The 20,659-nt window shown below is 40.4% G+C and overlaps 2 protein-coding genes across 5 annotated transcripts; one reads left to right on the top strand and one right to left on the bottom strand.

The window, feature by feature from the left end:
• Positions 1–260: 260 nt before the first annotated feature.
• buc (bucky ball) lies at positions 261–3,415 on the bottom strand. 4 transcript variants are annotated; one of them, XM_079452681.1, is made up of 7 exons: positions 3,329–3,382; positions 3,159–3,214; positions 2,919–3,074; positions 1,294–2,835; positions 1,119–1,217; positions 929–1,036; positions 261–856 (listed from the first exon to the last, which is right to left on the bottom strand). In XM_079452681.1, the coding sequence occupies exons 2-7, from the start codon at positions 3,163–3,165 to the stop codon at positions 825–827; spliced, it is 1,944 nt and encodes a 647-aa protein (XP_079308807.1). In that variant the 5' UTR covers positions 3,166–3,214; positions 3,329–3,382; the 3' UTR covers positions 261–824. The 4 variants fall into 4 exon arrangements, with proteins under 4 accessions (XP_079308807.1, XP_079308804.1, XP_079308806.1 ...); XM_079452680.1 differs by having other exon boundaries at positions 295–856; positions 935–1,036; positions 3,329–3,415; XM_079452678.1 differs by lacking the exon at positions 3,159–3,214 and having other exon boundaries at positions 3,325–3,382.
• A 268-nt stretch (positions 3,416–3,683) lies between these two features.
• rnf31 (ring finger protein 31) lies at positions 3,684–18,705 on the top strand. Its single transcript, XM_079452670.1, has 23 exons — positions 3,684–4,016; positions 4,684–4,883; positions 5,294–5,440; positions 5,531–5,686; positions 5,771–5,827; positions 8,121–8,277; positions 8,583–8,742; positions 8,834–8,979; positions 9,168–9,310; positions 9,501–9,734; positions 9,827–10,141; positions 10,724–10,909; positions 11,144–11,350; positions 11,505–11,678; positions 11,819–11,917; positions 12,588–12,677; positions 12,948–13,062; positions 13,656–13,768; positions 13,965–14,075; positions 14,509–14,557; positions 15,007–15,103; positions 15,257–15,422; positions 15,514–18,705. Exons 1-23 carry the CDS (start codon positions 3,983–3,985, stop codon positions 15,562–15,564), a joined length of 3,207 nt encoding a protein of 1,068 aa, XP_079308796.1. The 5' UTR covers positions 3,684–3,982; the 3' UTR covers positions 15,565–18,705.
• Positions 18,706–20,659: the final 1,954 nt, after the last annotated feature.

Below are 20,659 nucleotides of genomic sequence, written 5' to 3'. Positions count from 1 at the left end.
ACTTGATTGAATTCTAATGGATGAGAAATATTCTGTAGGCCTACACATCACTGCAGGTCCTGTGCTTTATGTATTGGTTTTAAAGACCGTCTATAAACAAACCCACATTTTTTGTCTAGATACACTGAAGACCAAGCTAACTGAGGTTCACAACCAACTGAAAAACTGGAATCGTGACAAGTCCCCCACTAATCATCTGGCCTCGTCAAATTAGAAACATGTGGACTATGGCGCCGAACGAAGCAACACCTGGAGGGGGGAATCGTTTAAAGACAACATCTTCCAGACAGGGATAAAGTGCAATGCAGATACTTTAATGACACTGTACAGCTACATGTAGAAACATTACACTGCAATGTATAAAAATGGCATGTAATAAAAACAAAAAACACATCTGGACTAAGAGCAGCCAAACTGCCCACTTTATTTTTCAGATTCCCCTTTTTTTCACCCCTTAACCAGCTGCATCTCCAGTGCCCAATATTTGAAATTGGTCTCAGTGGACCATTCCTTGACCATATATATCAACATTCAGAGCCCTCACGATGTTGTGCAAGATCTACACCACATCAGAAAGAGGTCATGTGGGCATGAGTTAAGGCATGGTCCAATGAGAGCAGCCCAAGTTTAGATTAAGATGAATGCATTGCATTCAAAATACAAAATGAACTCGAGCATTGGAAATGCAGCAAGGTGTACATCACCGTCATACATTTTCAGTTACATACAGTACAGAACAGTGTCCATGTGTACATTTTATATTAATGTGCATTTTACACAAGTTTCAGGTAATACATTTAAGTATTACAGCAGTGCATAATGGTTTAGAATCTAGTGCCTCTTTTCTTCATAGCACCTGATGGGATAGACAATCGCAGTTCAACAAATGCATGGCAATTCGCTTAAAAAAAAAAAAGATAATTATTACCTCTACCCCTCTGGCAGTAGGTGAAATTGGTCTCGTCACGGTCATCATATTCACTTCTTGGCCTCTGCTGGAGACGAGTCTTACAAGGCCTTCTCAATGGTGTTCTTCCTTTGAGAGAAGAATTCAAACAATTGACACTTGCAGGGAATAGTTGAAATTCTTGAGGATCTTTACAATGCAAGCATACTACCTTGATCTTGAGACCCAGTAACTTGCCTCCAGGACCTCGGCTTCGCGCCACAGCTTGCCCAGGTCTCTTGTTCAGACACACCCTCACGCCATTGTCGTTCTTAAAAAGAAATACATGGGACTTGATTTTGGTGAAAGCATTAAATGGAAAAGAAATTTAAAAAGTAAATCTTTACCAATACAAGGCCGGCACAAGGCACCCTTCGGAGTTCTCTTATCTGCTTTAGCCAGAGGGCCATGTTCCTCACAGCGTTCCCCTTTGGGATGCACCCGAGCCTGCTCACGCAGCTCACAGCTTTCCTGTCCCTCACATAACAGCTTTCTGTGTCTGTGCTTGGCACAGTGATGACCACATAGGGGGAGTGCAAGCCTGCTGCAACATTTCCTCTTTGACACTCTTGGAGACTCACAATTACTCCGAACCTCTCCTTCAATGTCATACTCGCATTCTTGATCAGACACATCATTGGCAAGGTCACGCTCAGGATGGCTGCAGTGTTCTGGCATTTTGCACATTCCTCCCTCATCCTGCAAGCTCGAGCCACAACACGCACAAGTTTTCTGGGAGACAAAGCAAGGTTTCTCTGCACTCATGAGCTCTTTTCGGCTGCGAACAGGCACCTCGCTGGTTTCAGCCAATCTGCCTCCACTCACATACACGTGTCCAGGAATGAGATCGAGGTCTTCGACATCAGTAGAAAACAGTTCATCTCTCGAGGAGAGCTCATCTATGGATGGACTCAGAACACTCTGGCGCTCTTGGACCACTTGAGGGTAGTAGCTATAAGAATATGCACTACCAATGGAGGACAAGTAGTTTTGCGCAGGCAACAGAGTAGAAGGAGACTCCAAGTACACAAGTGGGTCAATCTCTCGTTCAAGACTGAGGCCAGTTGTTGCCTTGTTGCAGGGCAGGCGGAGAATTTGATACGGCAGTTCAAAATCTTCAGACAGTTTTATCAGAGGTTCTGCAGCCGCAGCAATGTCGGAAGAGATATGCTGTTCCTGCTCAAAATCACAGGGCGCATCACCACGCAAGTCAGGCATCTCAAAATCGTAGCTTTCTGTTGGACCTGTAGAGCTTATGACACCACTACAAAACACATTGCCAGTGGCACTGGTTGGAGACTTGACGTTTTGGCAGGACATTTCATCAGAAACACTATGTTGGTGGTCATCTCCCACAACATCCTCTTCTTCATGAATGGAGGAACTGTCAAGAGGCAGGACATCTGATAACACGCATTCATCCAGTCTGCTCTGGCTAGACTCAGCATCATACGCAGAGTCGCTGTAGGATGTGGGCCTGATTTGATTAACCCGTTCCTCCTTGCCTTCCTGAGAAGCAAGTTCCAACTTGGACTCTTCATTTAAAGATATCAGCTTCTCTCCCTGAATCACATCAGGGGTAGAGGAGACCACCACGTTAGCCCCTTTGTCACCTGCCTTTTTTTCACAGACCTTGAGACTCTCAATTTTGTCCATCAGTTTGTTGACTGAATCACTCGGATCGGTTTGGACTTCAGAACAGGCGGTTTCCCGCTGCATAGCTGCATGCTGAAAGTGGTGGCGGACTCGCAAGTCATACGATGCAACGGAGGGAAAGTGAGGGCTGGTTCTTCTGTAATCAACTGGCTGCACAGGTGCATGTGGAACCACGTACCCAGGGTACTGCATATACTGATAAGGGGCCATATAAGGACGACTATAGTGCAAAGCTGCGGGGGAAGGGAAAAAACAAATCTATAACCAAACCAGTCACAAAAAAAAACCAAAATAAGCAATGCTTTGTTGAACTTACCTGGCCCTGGAAACCCATAGTGTCCATAGGGGTTCATGGGCCACTGATACATGAAATAAGGCTGAGATGGTGGTTGAACATAGAAAAATGGTCTGGTGTGGTTTACTGGATGGTGAGGTTGCCCAACTCCCATTGATTGTGAAGTGTTATTCATTCCTAAAACACAAAAGGTACTTTATTACTTTAAGTAAATGATCTGCTTGTTTGTTAATTGTTAAAGTTGAGGACATGCTTGTTTACCTTCCATTCCTTGTGAAGAGATAAAGACAGCACGGGATACAAAACACTGTAATACTCTAAAAGGCATGTAATATTGTGATAAATTAAATCAAGCACACCAAAAATGTTATACATGCATGGCAGGACACATGAACTACCACAGGAAATTGCATTACTCAGTCATCACTAACCTTAGCTGTGAAAGTGACAAAGTGGACTTTATTGTGCATAAAGCGAGAGCAACTAACTCTTTCGCTAAAGCTTTGGACTTTAGATTTATACGTTTCATACACGTATCCCGAGAGTCACATTAATGCAATCAACAGACGACAGCAGCTGTGTACAATCTATTCACATTAGGTGCGATCGTTTCACACGGCGCTGCGCAGACCGTTCGATGAAAAACAACCAAATACCGCGAGAGCAAATGAAAAGCATACGGAAACGTATGTTATCGCGGTACTTTGATGTTACACTCTGATTGATATATCATAGGGCAGCGACACTATTAACTCTATAATTCCTGCACTATTCTGTAACACCATCAGGCATCTCCATCTTTAAGCAGTTTAAAAGTGACGTTTGGTCTTTTCAATAATATACATTTCCTCTTATCAGAAAGACGCTTTAGATTCATGTCGGTACTAGAAAAATGCACACAGTAATGTTTCCTGCGCGTGGCTTGCTAATAACGTTACTTTAATCCTCCTGTAATGTCATTATACAGCTTCCATTCACCTACTGATGTTTTCGTTCATAACAGTTATTGGAGTGAATGGTTTGCGTGTTATCAGCGCCTCTGTGCGTTGATGTCACTCTTAAGTTTCGGTTTTACGTGTGAGTGAATGCGAGCTGCGCTTCTTCAGCAGCAAATACACGGTGAGTAGAAATATATTTATGGACAGCTGTTGAAATGCTACGAACAACGAAGCTTACCGAGCCGTATTAACAGAAGAATATCTAAACGTTTGTCTATACTAACAATAACGAGCTCTTGATGCCGTTTCTTCGTTATTTCACCAGCATTAGCTTGCTAGCATACGTGTTGTCAACAGTAGGCGTTTTGAAACAGGTTCGTTTTTGTACGGCGTAACAGTTACACGTTTGTCAACCTACGGGGTTTAGTCAAAACAACGACGACGACTGTAAAATGTGATTTTATTTAGCAATAAAGCTTTATTTAAATGTTGTTTGCTAGCTTTGGTGTGAGTAGTTATGGTTTCACTTTTCACCCCAGAAGGCTAACTGGTTAGCTTGTGGTTTTAAATGTACAGGCACGTACAACTGTATTGATTTGCAAAAATCAATATGTAACTTAAGCAGTAAAACGACTTCGTGTGGTTGGCAATGCGATTTATCCGACGTAAAGCGTGTTTTTATATGTATAACAAAATGTTTGTTTCCTCACTAAATCAGTAAACCTTGTATAATACCACAACGATTTACCTAAAGTTATAGATCAAACTGTGTCATAGTTTGTTTACTTCAGTTTTGGTTCAAATAACTCAGGCCTTGTTTTTGATCTTTATATAACTTTCACTTTCAGCTATGGCCTCTCTCAGTGATCAGCTGGAGGAGGTGAGGCTGAATGCAGAGCGCAGTTTATGTTCTCCAGAGTCTGCTCATGAGATCAGGTCAGGGGTGACCGCCATGGCCAACATTCCCTTACCTCCCACCAGTAAATATCGCTACATAGCCGCTGAAAGCATGTTGAAAGAAAACGGTAGTGGAAACAACAGGAAAGAGGTGAGATCTGGTTTAATGGGTAATGTTTTTCAGGGATCCACAATGTTTATGGAAACGATGGTTGCAAACGTTTGACTCTGGCCCCTTTCATCTTGTTAATGGGGCCATGTTGCACTCATTTGCACATCTAGGGAATTTATAGGTTTTGTTCGTGTCAATGACTTTCATATAGCTCATAAGAATGCAAAAGCTTGGGTAATCTGTCACATCCGGATGTGCTCTACAAGACACTGTCTTAAACCACGTGTCATACCCTAGGTTTATCATCTGTTTCCACTATTAAGTATGCATATACATTTCCTCCCAAGTTCATTTTTAGCCACCGTGTTGTTTTTAAATTAGGACGTTGAACTCAAAATGTGTGCTTGTTCAGGTTTTTCTGTTACACATTAATATCTTGACCATTTCAGACGATGGCATCCCTGAAGAAACTTTCCACAGCTTTGAACATCTTGGAGAAGTATGGCTCCAATCTCACCAACTCTAATAGGCCAAAGTACTGGCGTACTGTGAAGTACAACAACCCTGTCTTCAGGACCACAGTAGATTCTATTCAGGTGTGTTGTGCATGAGTGTGTCAGCCACACACTGAACTTAACAAAAACATCTGCAACATTTTGACTTGTTTTTTTATCGTGTTCTTTTAGGGTGGCAGGGATGTACTTAATCTGTATGGGTATATGAATCAGCAGCATGACGGTTTGAGCTTTCATGACGATGTTGTTGAGCCAGATGTTGGGAAGGTGGCGTCAGTGACTCTTGAGGTCACGTGCCTCCGATTGGAGCTGGACATGCTTACTAAGGTTTGAGGCAGTAAAATACAAGCACTCAGTGGGTTTGTCACACGTGAACTGTGAGCTCATCTACAGTCTGTTTTGTTCCTGCAGGGTGCCCATTCTCATCCCGAATTCTTTGAAAGCCTTATTCCCTCCCTGACTCTGCAGGTGAGGTTGTTTATCGTGTATTTTGAGAGGAGTTGTTTGTTTCAGACATTTAAGTTAAGGGATCATATTACGCGGCTAAAATAAATATTTTTGTTTGTTTTAGATGTAATGCAAGGTCTATACACTATTTAAGGTTAAAAAATAGATTTTTCATATACCGTGCATCTTTGTATCTCCCCACCTCTCTGAAACGAACGCGCACATTTTTTACAAAATGTATCCCTCTGAAAAGCTAGGTGTACTATGATTGGCCAGTTAACCATTGCATAGTGTTTGGAAGTGAAAATGTAACGCCTCTCACCATATTTGGAACATCAGGTTCCAAAGCAATTGTACTGACAGGTACGCCCACCGTTCTTGCGTTTACATTTGGCCGCTCTTAGTCAAATCATACCACGACCTGATATAGATTTGTTCCGACACATTTTTTATTTAAATATTTCAATTTTACGTGTCTAATACATGCATGGGCGACTTATAACACACCAAAAACATGTATTTGCACCATATGAATCCTTTAACAAAATCGCAAATACACTTTGTTTAACAATTTACTGTGTGTGGTTATGATTTACTTCATATCCATAATAAAGGCATGACTCACAAAAGGTTAACTTAACAAAGTTAAAAATATGCATGTTTTATGTGGACTTTGTTAACCCTAACTCTATTGTTTTTCCCTCGCCTATACATAAATATTTTATCTTTTTTCATAAAGTAGAAATATTCCAGGCAGTGTCTAAATGATATGTCATTTCAATGTTCATTTAAGATTAATGAGAAAATATTGCACCATGGTACAATAGCACCACTCGCGCCCTTAAAAGAGAAACACGTAAACTAGAGCGCAAATGGAAAAAATTCCCCTTATAGGTCTTTAAAATTGCGTGGAAAGAGAGTGCAAACTGTTATAGAAAGGCACTGAAAGCAGCAAAGGCTGAGCACCTCCGTAACCTGATTGTAACGAACAAAAACAATACAGTTGCTAAATTAACAAATAAACAGACATCAACTGACCTGGCTATTCCGCCGCATCATAGCACTGAAACTGCGATTGTTAAAATGACAAACGACCTGCTTATAGCATCAGATAAAGGTAACATCTCACTCCTAGTCCTGCTTGACCTTAGTGCTGCGTTTGATACCGTAGACCATAACATCCTTCTAGATCGCCTACACAATTGTACTGGTATTGAGGGACAGGCACTACAATGGTTTAGATCTTACCTGTCAGACAGACATCAGTTTGTGCATTTAAATGGTGAATCATCAAATCTAACGCAAGTAAAATATGGATTACCTCAGGGATCGGTTCTAGGACGCGTGCTGTTCTCCAAATACATGCTTCCCCTCATAAATATCTCATCAAGATCAGATGAGTCCTTCCAGCTATCCAAATTGGCAGAGTGCATTGAAGATATAAAACATTGGATGACCTGTAATTCCCTTCTTTTAAATTCTAATAAAACAGAAATATTACTTATCTGACCAAAGACCAAATATTTCGGGTTATAAACTGCAAGTTGAAGGATGTACTGTAACTCCAACAAATCCAGTAAAAGATCTAGGCGTTATATTAGACAGCAACCTGTCATTTCGAAATCACATCTCATGTGTCACAAAAACAGCCTTTTCCGCCAAAGAAATGTTGCCAAATTACGAAATAGTTGTCCTGCATCATCAATAAACAAACTACAGTTAGTTCAGAATGCAGCTGCCAGAGTTCTAACCAGGTCCAGAAAATACAATCACATAACCCCAATGTTATCAACCCTTCACTGGCTACCCATTAAGTATCGTATTGACTTTAAAGTTCTTTTAATCACTTAAAAAGCCTTAAAGGGTTTAGCCCCTACCTACCTAACAGAGCTTCTATCACACTACAACCCATCACGCTCTCTAAGATCTCAAAACTCAGGACTTTTGATAACACCTAGAATAACTAAATCATCCAAAGGGGGTCGAGAATTCTCATACGTAGCACCTAAACTCTGGAATAGCCTCCCCGATACTATTCGAGGATCAGACACACTTGCCCAATTTAAATCTAGATTAAAGACACATCTTTTCAGCTAAGCATTCACTTAATGCAAAATAAACCACCGGGAGACTGCTGACATTAGATATTATTTACTAGGTGTTTATATAATAAGTTAAACTATTCTTGTTCTGTGTTTTACCTTTTTTGTGTTTTTATTTTCCCCTGCTGCTTTGGAACAATGCACATTGTGAAAAGTGCTATATAAATAAAATTGAATTGAAAAATGTTCATTGGCTTATTATATCTGTACAGGATGAAGAGGGAATTGGCACAGATGCAGTTGCTTTCTCTCCTAATGAGAGTCTATGGGAAAAACAAAGTCCCTCGCCTGCATCAATACAATCTCAATCCAAACCTCCATTCAGTTCAGACCTCCCTCTTTCATCTTTAGTGCCCTCTAAACCGACAGGTGAATGCATCACACACCACAGCCTTTCCCTTACAACGAATCGTTTACATAAAAAGTCTGCTTTCGTTTGCCCAGCTCTGGTGCTGTTCAATCCTGTATGACTTTATTCTGTGGAACACAACAATGTAAAATGATGTTAGGCAGACTAGCTTTTACTTTCAGAGCCTCAATATATTCCACTTTTGTTTTTCCCATATAATTGTTGACTGTAACGGCGACAATGATGAATTTTCTTTAAAAAATATTTTGATTGTGGTGGCCGTCCTGTTTCCATTTCATTTGAATGGTTTAAAATTTCTTAACAGACAACTGCAGCATATGTGGCATATCCCCAGTCTCGGCTCACTGTCCAACCTGTACACAGCGCCTGTGCAAAGAATGTGACCAGTTGTATCATTCCCATTCTGGAAGATCTACGCATGTCAGGATTCCTGTGACTTCCTCTAAACCCACAAAAAGGCTCAGGTTAGCACTGTTAGCATCGACGTTTGAGGGAAATTGTTTATAGTGTTTAAACTGATTGTGCAATGTTTTTCTCTCTGATTTGCGTTTTTAGCTCATCGCTGTCTACATGGCAGTGTTTATATTGCACTAAAGTGAATACAATGCAACTGGTTTTCTGTGAAACTTGTGAGCGTCCAAGGCTGTCTTCTGCTGCCCCGTCTGTGCAGGAGGAGCCATCACAGCCCTCTACAATATCTGGTTTGTACAGAACAGCCGTTTACATTTGTTATTTGGCGTTTCTGTGACATACTCAATGCCACCTAATGACAACGTAACAGTGTAGTTTTTTTATTGCCTTTGTTAACATGTAGACCACTTTGCATTTGCAATATCATTGCATTAATGTTGTTGTCACACTTTGATGTTTTGTAAAAAAAAATTCACAGAGTGGCAATGTAAAAGCTGCACAGTAGTGAACGCGGGTAGCAGCATTCTGTGTGAGGTCTGTGAGCGCCCTCGTCTGGCCACCCGGCCTCCTGTAGCACCCTCCCGACCAACTCCCAATACTACAGGACTAATGGACAGCCAGGTGCCACTTACCATATTTCATATTCACTGTTATCAAGTTTTATACTTTCTATGTCGTGCTTATTCTTGATGAGAGACTGCACTCGTTGGTGTTGCTAATCGGGCAGAAACGTTTTTGTGGTAAAAAAAACGTTTAGGCTTTGTAATTGTTGTTGTTTTTATTCATCCTTTCTTTCATTCTCTCCTTTCAGTGGGTTTGTCAGTTTTGTACCTACGTCAATCAAGCACCATCACCCGCCTGCGAAATGTGTTATCTTTCAAAGTCAGACTCTGCCCCATTACCCTCGAAACCCCTCCCTCTCTCACCAGTAAAGAACATCACACCTGTATTAGCCACCCCAAAAGTCACGCCCACTGAGGATCCTGATTTGAAAAGACAACGATTAATGAAGGAAGAGGGGTTTAAACTAATTCAGCTGATTCGTGTAAGTGAGATTTCATCTGCATTGACTTTGACCTGCGCAGGGCACCGTTCTTTAAAGTTTACGATTATCTTCACTGTCTTTGTTTTTCTCAGGAGGGAGAGAAGAAAGGAGTGAGCCCAGAGGAGGTTTACACAAGCATGTGCGTATCAGGGAATAGTAACGTAACACTCTATGACTGGTTGAAGACAGAACTTCCTCATGTGCTCGATGAGATCTGTGTGATGGCTGCATCCTGCCACAAGGAATCCAATGCTCTGTCAAACAGTTCAGGAGAGAACGAGAGCCAGGATGGACAAAAAAGCAACAGCGTGCCTCTGTCTAGAGCAGAAGCCAAACGGGCCTGGCTGGTAGCAGGGGGCGATAATGAGAAGGCTGTTAGACAAGCTCACAGAGACCGCAGAATTAAAGTGAGTTCTTAATTAACCAAATCGCAATTTGATTTGTTATTTTATGGCAGCTGCATATTTAAGAGTTTATTCAAGTTACTTAACCTTTCTGATTTGTTTATTGATGCAGTTTAAAATGCTAACACACAATGCCCTTTTTGATTTATCAAGTTTAAACTTGTTTAGTAAGTGCCTTACTTATAAACATTTACTTGAGAATTAAACTAAAACACAAACATATGTGTTATAAAAAATATTACAATAGTAATACTTAATATACTTTGTACGTCAGGGGTTTACAAACTGTACTGTTACCTGGGATGTTGCATTAAATAGCCTCACAGCCTCCGTGCAAGTGTTGTAAAACACACTTTTATAATGCACTAATAACCCACGAGTTTGCTGTGATACCCTCTCGCCACATACACGCAATGGTGCGAATCAACAGTAAATTCAACCTTGTTCTGTTTTTTATTAAATGTGAAACTAGTCAAGTTGTGTGAAGTCTTTGATATGTTTAGTTTTATGCTTTTTCCATTATGCATTGACAATTCCAGTTTTAATAGATCTTCAGACAAAGCTTTTTTTGTATGTGTTTGTTAGGTAAAAGAGCTTGGCTCTCTGGGCTTTAATGATGTGGCTCGCTGTGAGGAAGCCTTGCGGCAGAGCGGAGGGGAGTTGAGGGGGGCTCTCGTTCTGCTGCAGCGCCCTTTACTGGATCCCTTCCATCAGCGCATGTGGAGCGACGAGCAAGAGCCCCCTATCGACATCAACCATCCTGACAAACAGGTGACTGACCTTTTGCTTTAAGGCAGCTGAAGACTGGATTGCTTTCTCAGCATCAAGTGCATAACATTTATTATTATTTAGTATTGTTTACTGATCTGTCACATTTATTCGTGAGACATAGCACATTCAGTATAATGTGGAAATTGATACATTTCATGACCACTTTCACAAATCAATTCTTTTTTGTCTGTTACGATTGAGGCCTAAATTGCAATATCCTTTGCTTGTGTTTAGCACGTTTGCCGCAGGTTGCTGGCTGTGTACGACCTGCCCAGCTGGGGGCGCTGTGAGCTGGCTCTCTCTTTGCTGCGGGACCCTACAGCCTCCTACACTCTGGAGGATGTGGTTCAGGCCGTGCGCGAGTCACCTGATCGAGATTTTATACGTCGCGTGCTGAACAAAGACTGCCCCATCTGCCTGTCCATCTTTCCTCAAAGCAAGGTACTTTGAAAATATGTCAATTAGATGAACACTTTTGATTTCAAACTAGTTTTCCAGACTTTTATAATACATTGTTTGGTCAAGCATGTAGTCACTCTCTAAAATAAAACCTTTTAGGTGGCTGAAATTCTATTGGACTGTTGTTTTGTCTCAGATGCAGTCTCTGACGTCGTGCCAGTGCTCAGTGTGCTGCGGATGTTTCAAACAGCATTTCACCATAGCAGTGAGGGACAAGCACATCAGAGACATGGTGTGCCCCGTCTGCTCCGAGCCTGACATCAACGACCCAGAGCACCTTAACAGCTACTTCTCTACCCTGGACATTCAGGTTAATGAGCAAATAAACAATCATAAAGAGAAGGATAATGGTTGGTACATAGTGGCATATATTGGAGCCGTGTTCCAGGCAACTGTCTGTGACGTCTGAATGATCTCAATGTGTGTTCTTGTTTGTGTTGGACTGCACAGCTTCGGGATTGTCTGGAACGGGAAGTGTACGAGCTTTTCCACAAGAAGCTCACTGAGCAGGCTCTCATCAAAGACCCGAAGTTCTTGTGGTGTAGCCATGTGAGTGACGCCTTCTCTCTGCACTTCACTAGTTCTCTCTGCAATTTCTCACTGTTCTCGACAGCAGTAGTCTCATCGATGTAGAGCAGTTTACACTGATAACGACCTGGATTGTTGGGTTTGTTTTATACCATTCACCAACATGACATATAATGTTTTTTAAACTGTTAGTCGTTTTGTTTTGCGATAAAGCAGCCAGTAGGATTTCAGTGTAGTTGGAGTACATTTTGACAAATTCTCAGTGGCAAAATGTGGCTACTTTAAAGATACTAAAATATGTTTTTTGCTTTTTGATTCCATAGTGATATTTGTGTTGCTTCATAATTTTGACGAGGTTAATAGTATTCTGAAACGTAAAACAAATATAAACAAACAATAAGTGATCCTACACTTCTGAACCATACTTTGTTGTACAGAATGCACTTTGACATGCAACAAACCTGTTTAGCTGCTTCACCATTTTAATGCATTTCTTTTAATCGCAGTACAGTATATGATGGGACCTTTTTAAATATATGATGGCATTACAAAAATTATGCACAGTTTAAGATTAAGGCAAAATAGCTTACCCGCTGACACATTACCCCACTTTCTCCGACAAAAATGTACCTAAATCATTGCTGTCCGTCTCTCTCACATGCTCGCTCTCTTCCTCATCTTGTTCTCACAGTGCTCGTACGGCTTCATCTATGATGGCGACCAGCTCAAGGTCACCTGTCTGCAGTGCAGGAAAAGCTTCTGTGCCCAGTGCAAAAAGCCGGTAACCTAGAAAAGTGAACTATGATTCCATCATTGACTAGAGGTCAACTAATAAGAGATTACTGAGCAGATACATTTTTAAAAGGAGTAATGATTGGAACTAAACTAAACGTAAAATAGCGCGACAATATGAACAATAATTACTTGAAAATTGCTGTGTGATTATTTAATATAATACAAAAATACATATACAGGTATCAGTCGTCCTCTGTTTTACTGTAGAACTGCATTTCTGCAGAAGATAAACGTGTGTTTGACCATGTCTCTGCAGTGGGAGGACCAGCACAAGGGGGTCTCGTGTGAGCAGTTCCAGCTGTGGAAGCGAGAGAACGACCCAGAGTACCAAAGGCAGGGCTTGGCCGGATACCTGCGTGACAATGGGATCAGTGAGTAATTTTTTGATCCGCTCCAGAAGCCTCTCAGGCCTGTGCTAATGCTCTACTTATCTACATCTGCTGACAGCAGTACCACCACTTCAGATAGGCTAAATATGACATAACCCTTCCCTGCGTACCCCAGTCTGAATACCAGAGCTGAATTAACCAAAGTGTACATATTGCTTGCTCCTATATGGTCTGTTTGTTTGGTTTGGTTCTTTTTGTTCTGTGTGGTCCAGCGGTGGAGGATAACAAAATGCAATAATAATGTGGAGTAGTTCTCACTTTGCAGACTTTTTTTATTCTGACTTCTTTACTGCTTCAGAGAGGGAGCAGGGTTGCTGTTTGTATAGTACAAGATGTTCATAGGGGTGCAGATACCCTATTGCTGAAGTATTTTTTTCTGACACTGTCCAACCATCCAACTGTCTGTCATTTTAGTTTTCCCTCTGTCAATATGTGTATATGTCGTTCTATTGTGAGGGTTATCTCTCTGTATTTGTTGGTGACATGTCTAACTGTCTAGTTGTTTTGTTTTTCTTTCTGTTGTTCTTCACTTCTCTTAATAATGTTACAATGTTGTTTGTCTTTCTGTGTTTCAGCTTGTCCTAACTGTAGGTTTCAGTATGCTCTGGCCAGGGGCGGCTGTATGCACTTCAGCTGTTCCCAGTGCAGGTATCAGTTCTGCAGTGGATGTAACAATCCCTTTCACACAGTGAGTCCCCCTCCTCTCAGTGCTCCTCTCGTGTTTATGGATTGTTTATTTGTAGTTTTGTGTTTGTGTTCTTAGTGATATTCCGTTTGAAGCAGCTACAGTATGGCCAAATGTTGAAGCCTTTCTTATGAACATAGTTTCTTTTCCTTTTCTCCTTCTCGCCTGCATACTCTTCCTCTTCTTCCCTCTCTGGCAGACGTGTGCAGTGAACCAGTGTAGTGTGACAGGTCTGCATGCCCATCACCCCAGAGACTGCCTCTTCTACCTTCGAGACTGGGAGCCTGCCAGGCTTCAGGCCTTACTGCAGGTATACACACATGTTGGTATTTCTATCATTACCCAAACTTACTATTCACCCCCATTGCTGTAATTGTGATATATTTTATCCCCTAAAAAAACTTTACCCTGGGCCTAACCTTTACAGACACATTTGTGAAATGTTTATTTATAAATTCGGAACCTAGTTTGCCTTAGCAGAAGAATGTAACAACAGAAAAACTAAATATGAGACTTTTCTACATTGCAAGTGCATTTTCGTCTTCATTATGTAGCTGAAACCGCAACACATACGAAGTCTCGCTGAAACACGACATGGTGCTTTAACACAGGCGTGCACAATTCCTCCCACTCATCCACACACACAACTTCAGGGTTGGTTTGTGAAGCATCACTCCTTACCTCCACCATTTCATTTTAGATACTTGTTTAAATGCCAAATTGTCATTTTTGTTTTCTCATAGAAAAACGGGGTGAAGTACAACACTGACACTGCTCCAGGAGCACAGACGGGTATGTCTTTTTATATATATGAGAGTATTAAAACATTACTAGTTTAGTACATTCCGACTGTGCTTCAGTCTCTCTTATCAACCTGAGTGCGACTGTTTGCGTTTTCTTGTCTGTCTCTTTATCTAATTTGTCTGTCTCTGTTTGAAAGTTTAATTCCAATTTCACTCTTTATCTCAGCTCCCAAGTGGAACGAAATTGCTTTAACTCCTATGAAAGTCTAAAAGCTGGACATCATAAAGCAAAGCACTGTTTTAGACCAACTGCCATCCAATTACTGCTTCTCATACTTTGGCTATATTTGTACTGCGAAATTGCTCTCAAACACACACATATACACCTACTCTTTACAGCTTTATTTCACAGTCTGTCTCACTTCTCCGTCCTGAAAATATCTTCCTTTGAAAACTTCCTCTAAACACATACTTGCTATCTTTTTTTGCGTGTGGCAGGTGTGTGCGGAGTGATTGAGCAGAAGGACGAAGGGCCGCGGCCCACTGACTCGGCATGTGGAGCTCAGACTCAGCCGGGCCAGGCAGGCCTCTGCGAGTGAGTTTCTTTCACTGCTTCCTGTACTCAAAACCTTTTTTGATGATGTGTATATATAATATTTTCCAATATTTTTAAATAGACCAAATTATCAGTATTTACTATTAATAAACTTAGTGTGAGATTAGATTTTTCTTCTCTCTCTGTTTGTAGGAAGCATTACCGAGAGTACCTGGTTAGCCTCATTAACGGGCATTCTTTTGACCCTGCCCCCCTCTTTAATTACGATGAGCTGCTCGTGGCCTGCAGGAGATACCGTGTAGACACCGCACAGGGGGAGGGAGAAGACGAAAGAGCACACAACACAAGGCTGCTTAAGGTGTGCAAATCCTGATTTATTATTTTATTCCTTGTGAACCTACTTATTTTTAATAGCTATCCATTCATTTTTTTCCTCTTGCCATCTGCAGAAGCTTATGGATGATGTGCCTCTTGGTGACAAGGTCCTTCGCAAGAAGTGAAGACATCATCATCTCCCTCTTGTAACCTGTGCTGACCATTTTATCTTTGCTGACTATTTTATCTGTGCGTGTGCCTGTAGCTTCATTATCTGAGCTACAGAATGTCAAACACGGTGCTTCCCTCTCCTAAATGTTTAGTTGCACATTTGCACATTGCATACATTGTCGTATTATTTAATTACACTTTTAGTGAGAGGTTTTACTAAGCACAGTTTATGTCCACTGCTGGAGATTCACTGGGGGGGACTTTAGTTAGAGACATACATTTTTTTTAAACATGATGAAATGCATAACATTTGGAGGCCATTTTAAAGGCATTGATCAACCAAGAAAGGAAAAAAGGTCATTATTAACTCCCCCTCTTGTCAGTTAAGACCTGTGTGACTTTCTTTCTTCTGCAGAACACAAAATATATTTTGAGGAATGTTGGTACCCGAACAACGGTGGAAATCATTTACCTTTTGTGTGGGCACACATGAATGGATATCGCTCAGTGGTTTGGTAATGATGAGTTGGATCATTTTTGGATGAAATATCCCTTTAATGGATAGAAAACTTTTATCCTTAATTTTGAGGTAAAACTCCAACCCCCCCCTGAAATTCACTCCGTGGACTTGCCCCCCCCCCCATTTCCAGCCCTGCTTATATTCATAGTCTTAAATTTAAAAAAAAGTGTCCTTTTAGTTAAATTGCATTTATTTTCTAGCAAGTTTATTTGAAAAACAGAGAAGAGTCTTGGACAGTTACAATTCGATCACTCTTTGTGAATACAAGTTCTATAAAGTTTTTAGCAGGTAAAAGATTGATCAAACAGCACCATTTTAAATGTGTTTTAAGAGCGAACATCTTTAATGATTTTTGCTTCAGGCAGCAGTTCTCATCATCCAAATACAATAACAGCTGAACTGAGTTAAATTAAACCTGAAGATTGATTGATTCTGTGTGGTATCAAGGGTACAACAAAAATATAATGACAGCATGGTATTTTTGATAAAGTGTGTATGTATATATGGGATTAATAAACAAGTTATAAAATAAGCCTGCGACTACCTTAAGAAGTCATAAGTGAAATGGTCAAGTTTGGTTAGAAAAACATTGCCAGAACATTCTACAGACATCAATGACAGTCTGAAAGACATGTATTTCACTATTATTCTTTCCAATTGGTGTCAAGGTTGACTGTGAGATCAGAGCCCTTAAAAACACAGTTTTTCTCATCTATCTGTGTATTAGAGCCGTTTACAGTAAGGCTGTAGTCAGGGAAACCAATGATCGGCTGCTATTTTTGGTCTGAGGACATTTGTGCTGCCAGATATTCCTGAATTTCCTTTTTGTCACTTGATTCTGAAAGAGCAGAGACCTTTTGTGAATGTCGATTATTGTAGAAGCCTCTATCGTTGTTCATGGCATACTAAATTCCAATTATTCAGACTCATTACTAGTTAGAATTTAGTTGCTTGTCCTATAGTGAAAATACTATAGTGTACAACTATACTGATACTTCGCTGAGGTTAACAAATGTACGCTTTTTTTCAGAAGCACACTTAGTGGTCAGCTGTAACATATCATGTTTTCCATCAGGATATACAATATCTTATCAGCCGATGAGAGTGAAAACTCACAGTTTGCTGCATGGCAAGGTAAGATAATAGAAAAACACATCTGAATGTTTAGATTAAGAGGATGCTATCTTGCCTTTTTGTCTTAAATGAGATCTTGATTATAAATGGAAAATGTAATGACTATAATCCAAACTAGGAAACGAATCCCAATCGGTGTGTTTAAAATGGTTCTGTCCTGATGTTAAGCATATTTATTGGCTCTGTCCGGAAGCTACATGATGACAACAGAGACACAGTGACAGGTGAAATGCATGCTGCGTAACCACAGGACAGACAGACATATGTCATGTTCATCAGGTAATTCTCTGAAGGAGACCACCACATACAAAGAGAACACTGATAGAATTGAATCCATCATTTGCTTATTTTCATGTGTGAGTTTATCTTGGCTTTCAAATCAAATGACAATGACAAGACATTAACACGGGAATCGATTACAATGTTATGCTGTCTGCATTGCCCGATGCTAAAGAGATTTACCTGAATAAGCACAATTGCAGTAGTTTTTTTCCGTTATCATGACAGTTGTGGCAAGCTGTGATGTGACGTCTAACTTGTTTTGACAGATGGCCTATCTGGTGCGGAGACCTGTGTCTCTGGGGTGTTTTAGATGGATGAGGTTCTGGTCTGTAGTAGAGGAGGGAGAAAAGAGAATGAGCTAGAAATCTAGCCTAGCCCAGCTTACTCTATTTTAAGGGAAGGGTTTTCACATCTCTGATACACTGCAGCTCCTGTAGTAAGATGGAACTAGTGTATAGTGCAGACAGACGTTATATCAATAAGTACTTAAGCACAGCTTATACATATTATTTTACAGTCAAATTAATTTCAAATCAAAATTGTGCACAACTTATTGGTGTGTGGTATTCAAAATGTTTGTCTTATTCTATTATAATTCTTCAATGTCCCCTCCAGACTCCTCCATTCTGGCATGTAACGCCAAATCAATTTCTTATTCATAAGATCTAATTCAATATTTCTGAAATGTAATTACGTTTTCTTTTATACGGGAGTAAGTAATAAGTACTTAAGTAAAATTGGTAATGAATGGAATTTCACAATGTCTTAGTCTAGTGGACTCTGTGTGTGGCATGTTTAAAGTGCAGATGGAACAAGGAAATAGGCCCTAGGAAATAGGTTATCCATCACTGGGATCATTCTGATATGTGTTCAGACCTTTTTTGTCTGAATCTGAGTTTTTTAATCTGGATAGAGTCACAAATGAGTCCAGGGGAATCATAGATACAATGGTGTAAACTTAGCACAAAGCAGAAGCTCCAATTCACCCAAAAATATACAATTCTGTCATAATTTACTTGCCTTCGAGTTGTTCCAAATTTGCATGAATTTCATTGTTCTGATGTATACAGTGAAAGATATTTGGAAGAACGCTTTTGACCAAACAGTTCTTGGCCACATTGTGTAGTAGGAAAAATTGCTTTTTATATTTCTTTGCTCTGTCTGGCACATATTCCTCGACCAGAACATGATAAAGCATTAAAGTTCTCTTTTATACTTCATGACACTAGTCATCGTGTCCTTTCTGGTATCTGTGCATACTGATGTGGATGTTTGGTAATACGCTAGCCCTTCTTACTCAAAGGGGGGGTATGAGTGGGGTCAGAACCTCTTGAATCGAGCAGGAGAGCTTTTTGTCTATGCACCACACCTCTTCTTTGACCTTCATTATCTTGCATAACCAGATAGCAGTGCACAGCAAATGTAGTGATGGAATGCTGATCAACCAACTGTATCAAAATAAATTGGCACCAGCGGTGAAATTCAAATGAGAAAATGCAACGCTTCAAAGAACTAAAAGCTCGATGGACAAAATATGCAGTTTACAGTATCATTGGATGCATTTAATTCTGTTCTTGCTAATCTCCATTCTTGTTTTACCTAAAGAAAGATTTTGCATTGACAGAATCCAAGCATAGTACAGAAATGAACAACTAGGGCTCCATGCTTACTGTTTTTTACTGATGTTATCTGCAGCTTTGACTTTCTAGGCTGCAACTATGAGTGGGACTGTTTTGGACCTTTGCAGTATTAAAAAGTTGCGGGACAAACAAGTGCTAGAGAGGAAGGCAAATCAAAGAAAGGTGAAATGATGCTGTGGGCATTGGAAAAGCTGTCACTGATGAAAAGGACAGCTTCTCCTGTCACGCTTTATTTGCAGAGCAATTCTTTCTACTTCTCAAATGAGTATTTCACTCAAAATAGAACTTGCTTTTATTGTTTATCCAGTCTAATAATTGGAACGCAAACGATGAATGTGTTGGATACACTTTTGCACTATGCTTTATTCACTTTAAGATGAAAAAAATTGTGTTTTATTGGAATGATATAATCCTTATAATGATATAAACACATAAACAAGCATTTATAATGATACAAACACAGTCTTTAATAACTACGATGCACATGTTACGATTTTCCTTAATAGCGTGAGGGCAACCGACAGTCTGAACTGAGGCATAATTATCTCCAGTAATCTGAAGCTACAGGAAGTGCATCAAGGCCAAGTATGAACTCCAGCGCTTGCTCCCCAGAGGTATGATTATCCAACCGTGTGTCCTTATCCTCACTCTCTCTAACTGTCGCTGCGGGGGAACTTGGCATGAGACCATTTCTCCAAATATACATGTGTTATATCCACTCCCTGAATAACCACAGCAGCGAGTTCCCATTTTCACTTCTGGAGGTCTCCATTTTTTCGTTGCCTGGTTTCTATCTGACTGGGTCGTCACTAGGACCATGTAACCTAAAGATGGTGCAGTCAGATCTCATCGGCCTCTAGCTCAACTGCTGGGCTCTTTCTGTGCTGTAAAAGCACAGACGTGTGCATTATGTATTTTAAACACGATTATGAGAAGTTCTGTGATTATTGCGGGCGCCTGATGTTATGCGGCACAATGACAAATTGTTTTCCAGTAAATTAAGTCGCTGAGTTTGAGTGAAATTATCATTCCCATTACAGTGGCTGTTCACCCATGACATGGTTTAAATATAGTGTCTTAAATAGCTCTCTAACAAATGTCATTTGCACACACATGCTGTACAAGGAAATTTGGTTTCAATCATGTTGCTGCTTCTCCTCACTGGCTGTATTTAGCTGCCGATGACGACGGTTCATTTTGAAATGCCATGGCAATTAAGGCGAAGTTAATGAATTGTGCAGTCCCCCGTGCCCAGTTGTGGGTTGACATATTTCCCCTAGTGCACTGACTGTGGGTCACAGCACCATCGTCCACATTGATGTGAGTAAATACTTAGGATGCATGTGGAGGCCCATGTCATGCTTATGTTGAAAAGGTGAGGTTAAAGATTTTGTTCAAATTGAAAAACAATGTTTAAGTTATACAAAGAATTTGTAACAAAATGATTGAAACAAATACAATTATTTAAGACTGCATTGGCCTGTCACTCAAATGGAAATGACAATTGTCTATTAGGGCAATTCCATGTAAATG

Source organism: Barbatula barbatula (genome assembly GCF_947034865.1).
Source record: "Barbatula barbatula genome assembly, chromosome: 3".
Lineage (NCBI taxonomy): Eukaryota > Metazoa > Chordata > Actinopteri > Cypriniformes > Nemacheilidae > Barbatula > Barbatula barbatula.
The sequence above is the reverse complement of the archived record's forward strand: the minus strand, read 5'-3'. Positions and strand labels throughout refer to the sequence as shown.

Coding starts and splice junctions, on each gene's coding strand:
- buc (XM_079452678.1), bottom strand. CDS start 3,367: ATGCACAATAAAGTCCACTTTGTCACTTTCACAGCTAAGGTTA. Junction 1,037..1,118: donor TACTGGGTCTCAAGATCAAG/GTAGTATGCTTG, acceptor CTTCTCTCAAAG/GAAGAACACCATTGAGAAGG. Junction 857..928: donor CTACTGCCAGAGGGGTAGAG/GTAATAATTATC, acceptor CTATCCCATCAG/GTGCTATGAAGAAAAGAGGC.
- rnf31 (XM_079452670.1), top strand. CDS start 3,983: ATGCGAGCTGCGCTTCTTCAGCAGCAAATACACG. Junction 4,017..4,683: donor TCTTCAGCAGCAAATACACG/GTGAGTAGAAAT, acceptor TTTCACTTTCAG/CTATGGCCTCTCTCAGTGAT. Junction 12,678..12,947: donor GTGCCCAGTGCAAAAAGCCG/GTAACCTAGAAA, acceptor ATGTCTCTGCAG/TGGGAGGACCAGCACAAGGG.